Below are 4585 nucleotides of genomic sequence, written 5' to 3'. Positions count from 1 at the left end.
CCCTCCCCTGCCGTGCCCCCCAGGAACTCTACCTCTCCTACAACAACATCTGGGACCTGAGCCCGCTGTGCCTGCTGGAGCAGCTGGAGGTGCTGGACCTAGAAGGCAACTGCGTGGAGGACCTGGGGCAGCTGCGTTACCTGCAGCTGTGCCCGCAGCTGGCCACACTCACCCTGGAGGGCAACCCACTCTGCCTGCGGCCAGGCTCTGGCCCAACCCACCAGGTGCACACCAGCAGGCGGGAGGCAATCTGTGCTGCCAGCTCCTCGGCCGGCCAGGGGACTGCTCTGCCCACCTGAACGGGCCGGATGGCAGCAGATCCCGGGGGACCCGCCCAGGGAACGTCGGGGCCTCCTCACCAGGAGCTCCTCCTCATATTGCTGGGGGCCCGGTGGCCGCCTCCACGTCCCCCTAGATTCCAAAGGGCCACACATACCCGGGCCAGGCCCTGGCTCATGTGTGCTCCCAGGAGAGGTCTGTGCACACGCCATGTGGAGCGCAGTCTCCACGTGGAGTCATGTGCGCACACCCTGCAGGCCCCGTTCAGAGATGCCCCTATGCTGGGGGCCGCGCCACCTCGGCCAGAGCTCCCTCCGCCCGCCCGGCTGCTTCCACCGCCCACGGGGCTAAGCTCCAAACTCAGGGCAGCCCTGCAGGCCAGAGGGCAGCCCTGGACCCTGGCAGTGAGCCCGGAGAGTGTGATCATGCGTGGGCAACAGCCCAGGGTCCCAGCAGTCCCTCAGGTTCCAGAGTGACCCAGGCGGGCCTGGCCCCAGCAAATCCCGGCTCCCCTGCCCCGCCCACAGCGGGGCTGGGGGAGCAGCTCAGGCCCAAGCTGGCCTGACGGGTCCCCTGGACTCAGGCCCGCCCCCACCCGCAGGTGCCCCAGGGCTACAACTACAGGGCAGAGGTCAGGAAGCTCATCCCCCAGCTGCAGGTCCTGGACGAGCTGCCTGCCGCGCACACGGGCCTGCCGGCCTCTCAGAAGCTGGACCAGGACTGGCTGCTGGTGAAGGAGGCTATCAAGGAGGCCTGCACCCTAGACAGCCTGCTCCCCAGGCCGGGTACACGCAGCCACGTCCAGGCGCCTCGGGCTGGGGCCACCCCGCCCCGCCTGCGGATCTCACCTGAGAGCCCCAGGAGGGGCTGCACCCCGGTCCCGCCCGCAGGCTGCCTCCTGTGTCCCTTCTCAGACCTGACCCCTTGTCCCCAGAGTCCTGCACACACACAACCCCAGGCCAGGACACCCTCCCTGGGAGCAGCCTTGGTGCAGGCCTCCCCCACCATCCACAGAGGGAAGGGAGAAACCTGCCATCGCGTGACTCAGGGCCTCAGGCACACTGACGCAGGGCGGTGGGCTCCGTGGACGGGGTTCAGCTCGGGGGACTCCTGGCTGAGCAACTGGCGTGCGCCTTGGTGACCTCTGATTTTGACCCTCGGGCAGATCAAACCCACGGCTCCCCCATGTGGAGACTGAGCCCTGAGCTGTGCCTGCCTGAGACCCAGCCCTGGGCCCCCAGGCGCGGGCCTCTCTCCCTGCTGGTTCCCGGGATGCCCCTGCCTGAAGGCCTCCTTCCCAAGGGCCCGGCCCCAGAGGATGGCACCAGCAACCTCACCCACGGTAGGTGATCCGCCTCAGTGTGAAGCTGCCCTGAAGCCCTGAGGCCCCAAACCAGGCCCAGCCACACCCTCTTCTCCAGGCGCCGGCCGGGTCCTCTGTGGGAACCCCACCAAAGGCCTGCGGGAGCGTCGGCACGGGTGCCAGGTACAGCCTGCCCCCACGGCGGGCAGCACCCAGTCCCCAGCCCTGGCAGGCCATGCCCTGAGCCAGTCCTCTCCCTTCCCAGGCTGGGGTGCACCCAGAGAAGCTGCCCTCTCCCAGGCTGGAAGAACTGGCCCCCAGGGCCTCCGCCTCGGAGCCTGACCCTGCCGACGATCATGACCTCCTGGCCTGGGCCGGGCTTCAGGCTTTGAGGGAGCTGCGCCTGCGGTGGGTGCCACCTGCCCCACACCCCAGCCCTGCCACCCTATGTGCTCTGACCAGGGCGGGGTAGGGGGGCCTTGTGGCTGGGACCTGCCTTGGCTGAGTGGTTGCTGGTCCCCGGGTGGCTGGAGGGTCGGGTCACGGGAGCCCAAGGCTGCCCCAAGTCACACTCCTCTGGGATCTGCTCCAAAGGAGGAGCAGGCTGCAACCTCCCCTGCCCACACCCCAGCCCCCTTCCCAGTAGGTGCCCAGAGTCCTGGGAGGAGGGGGCCGCAGGCCCCTGGGGCCCACAGAGGGGCCCTGAAGAGCAAGAGGACGAGGCTGGGCCCAAGCCTCACCGCAGGCCCCCAAGCCTGGCCCCAGGTAGCCTGCCTGACAGAGCCAGCACCGCAGAGCAGCACTGGGCTGAGGCGGGAGGGGCAGGGAGGGCCTCTCCTGGGGGTGGGGGCTCAAGTTCCCCTCCCCTGAGCCCAGGGGCCAGGCAGCCGGGTCAGCTGGCTGAAAGAGGGAGAGGGCAGGCCCTCCCGACAAGGGCGGTGCATGCGGAGCCAGAGGGACCCTGAATGAGAGTGAGTGGCCCGGGGAGGGGCCAGGGCCAACACATGGGGCAGACCAGCGAAGGTTCCCCGGAGCACAGCGCAAGCCCAGCGAAGGGAACAAGGCCCCCAGGTGGGTGGGCAGGAGACCACGGTGGGGGGTGGTGGGTGGCAGCTACTGCCTTTCCTCTGCAGACAGGGCCTGTCCTGGGCTGGGGCAGAACTAAGCCAGGCAAGACCCTCCCTCAGGGACACTGGCTCGAGTGACCATGGCTGAGCAGAGCCAACACGTGGGCTGTGAGGCAGAGAGAAGGGGCGAGGGGGGCTTCCTGGAGGAAAGGTTTGAACCGACTTGCAGAACAACTGGGCAGGCAAACCCGGGCATTTGTAAGCAGGGGCTGCAAGGTCGGCTGAACGACCCTGCGGAGCGGGGGGTGTCGGTGGAGGGGGGCACCAAAGAAGCCAGGACGGAGCAGGGACAGGGCCGAAGCTCCGCACTGGCTGTGCTGCTGCTGTGCCTGGGGGAGGGGCTAGGGAAGGCGGGCCTGAGACAGCCAGGACCTCACCACCTGGTTGAGGCCGGAGAGGAGAGAGCGAGGGAGCGCGGGCAGGCAGCCTGCAGGAGTGGCTGGAGGAGTGACAGCCAGTGAGGGACAGAGAGGTGCTAGGACCTCCTACTCCAGTCAGGGTCCAGGAGGGCACTGGGCGATCATGAACACACCCACCCAGCCTGCCCTCGGGTGGGTGCCAGGGCTTCGCTGCCCGGGGGAGGTTTGGGAATGACCCCGGCACCACCTGCCTGTGAGCAGACACTACGGCCCTGCTGTGGGGCCCGGCCCCGGTGGCCCTGTCTGACCTGCTGTCTTTCTTCCTTTCCCAGAGTCTTCCAGGACCTCGGGGTACAACCTGATCCCCTGTCCCCCCAAGTCCTTCAAGCCAGACCGGGGCCGCAACTCCTGGGGGTCCACAGATCTGCAGTTCCGGGGGCGTAGGCTCAGAACCCTGGGTAGTTTGGGGCCTGGCCTGGGTCAGGGGCTGGCTCCAGTGACTGCTCTGAGAGCCCGAGAAGTGACCTCAGGCCCCAGTCCTCAAGCAGAGGGATGTCCAGGCCCAAAGCCAGCCCCAGACTCAGCAGCCAGCCCCCCAGCCTCCGGGGCATGCCGCACCTGACACTGACCACCCCAGCCCGACCCCACCCTCATGTACACCCCTCCCCACTGCCAGGCCGGCCTGGCGGGTGGCCAAGGGCCCCAGGGCAATCGTGGAAGGCCCAGCTGCACTCCGGCCTCATAGAATCCAGAGCACCTGGGCGAGCATGCTGGGCAGGGGAGAAGTGGGCCTGGTACAGGAGAGGACCCTCTTGGTGGAGGGAAGTCAGGAGCTGGGACCACCAAGAGGGGAAGAGGTAGAGCCCAGGAGAGAATGCACAAGTCCCCACCACTGGCCCTGCCGCCCACCTATTCCGTGAGGCCCGGCCTTCCCTGAGGAGCAGGCCTGAGAGAAAGCAGGTTGGGCCCGGCCAAAGTGGGTGGAACTGGGCCCTGGCCAGTCCTTGGCCAGCCCTCCAGCCACCCAGGGCTCTAAGCCACCCTTGGGCTGCTGCGATCCCAAGTAGAAGCACTTGCCGTCGGCCAACCCTGGTGGACCGGTGGGGTTCCCTGCGTGGGGATGGGACGACAGCTCCCTCCTCCCGGAAACCAAAGGAATCATTTTCGACTCTCAGGTGTACAGAAACGCGGTTTACTTGGTAGGCGGCGTTCAATAAATTATGCAGCCGGCACCGTCTGCCTCCCGTGCTTTCTTCCTGCCCCACCGCCACAGTCGTGGAGACTTGGGGGCGCAGGCCACCAGGCCCGGCCCTACAGCGGCCAGCGAGTGTCCACGGTGATGGGCGGGCAGCTGAGGAAGCGGAAGCCGAACCTGCTCTCAGCCGTGCTCTGCACCGACAGCGCCACCATTGGACAGCCGCAGTCCACCCTCTTCCGGCACACCTGAGGGGGCGGAGCCCAGAGGCCGCTGGACGGGAAGGGACGGGGCCTGGCAGGGGGCGGGGGTCTGATGATGG

General features: G+C 67.9%; 2 protein-coding genes across 2 annotated transcripts in view; one reads left to right on the top strand and one right to left on the bottom strand.

The window, feature by feature from the left end:
• LRRC56 (leucine rich repeat containing 56) overlaps positions 1–3714 on the top strand; it is a 14563-nt gene extending 10849 nt beyond the window's left edge. The window contains exons 5-11 of the mRNA XM_010861122.1: positions 24–224; positions 881–1059; positions 1350–1621; positions 1701–1765; positions 1848–1990; positions 2214–2347; positions 3401–3714. Of these exons, the coding sequence (XP_010859424.1) occupies positions 24–224; positions 881–1059; positions 1350–1621; positions 1701–1765; positions 1848–1990; positions 2214–2347; positions 3401–3690 (1284 nt within the window). The 3' untranslated portion in view covers positions 3691–3714. The remainder of the gene's footprint in view (positions 1–23; positions 225–880; positions 1060–1349; positions 1622–1700; positions 1766–1847; positions 1991–2213; positions 2348–3400) is intronic.
• A 665-nt stretch (positions 3715–4379) lies between these two features.
• The window catches only part of LMNTD2 (lamin tail domain containing 2), an 11532-nt gene continuing 11326 nt past the window's right edge, over positions 4380–4585 (bottom strand). Inside the window, exon 13 of the mRNA XM_010861112.1 lies at positions 4380–4511. Coding sequence (XP_010859414.1) covers positions 4380–4511 — 132 coding nt within the window. The remainder of the gene's footprint in view (positions 4512–4585) is intronic.

This window comes from Bison bison, unplaced genomic scaffold, assembly GCF_000754665.1.
Source record: "Bison bison bison isolate TAMUID 2011002044 unplaced genomic scaffold, Bison_UMD1.0 scf7180017857661, whole genome shotgun sequence".
Taxonomy (NCBI): Eukaryota; Metazoa; Chordata; class Mammalia; order Artiodactyla; family Bovidae; genus Bison; species Bison bison.
Note: the sequence above shows the minus strand (reverse complement) of the source record. Positions and strands in the feature narration are given on the sequence as shown.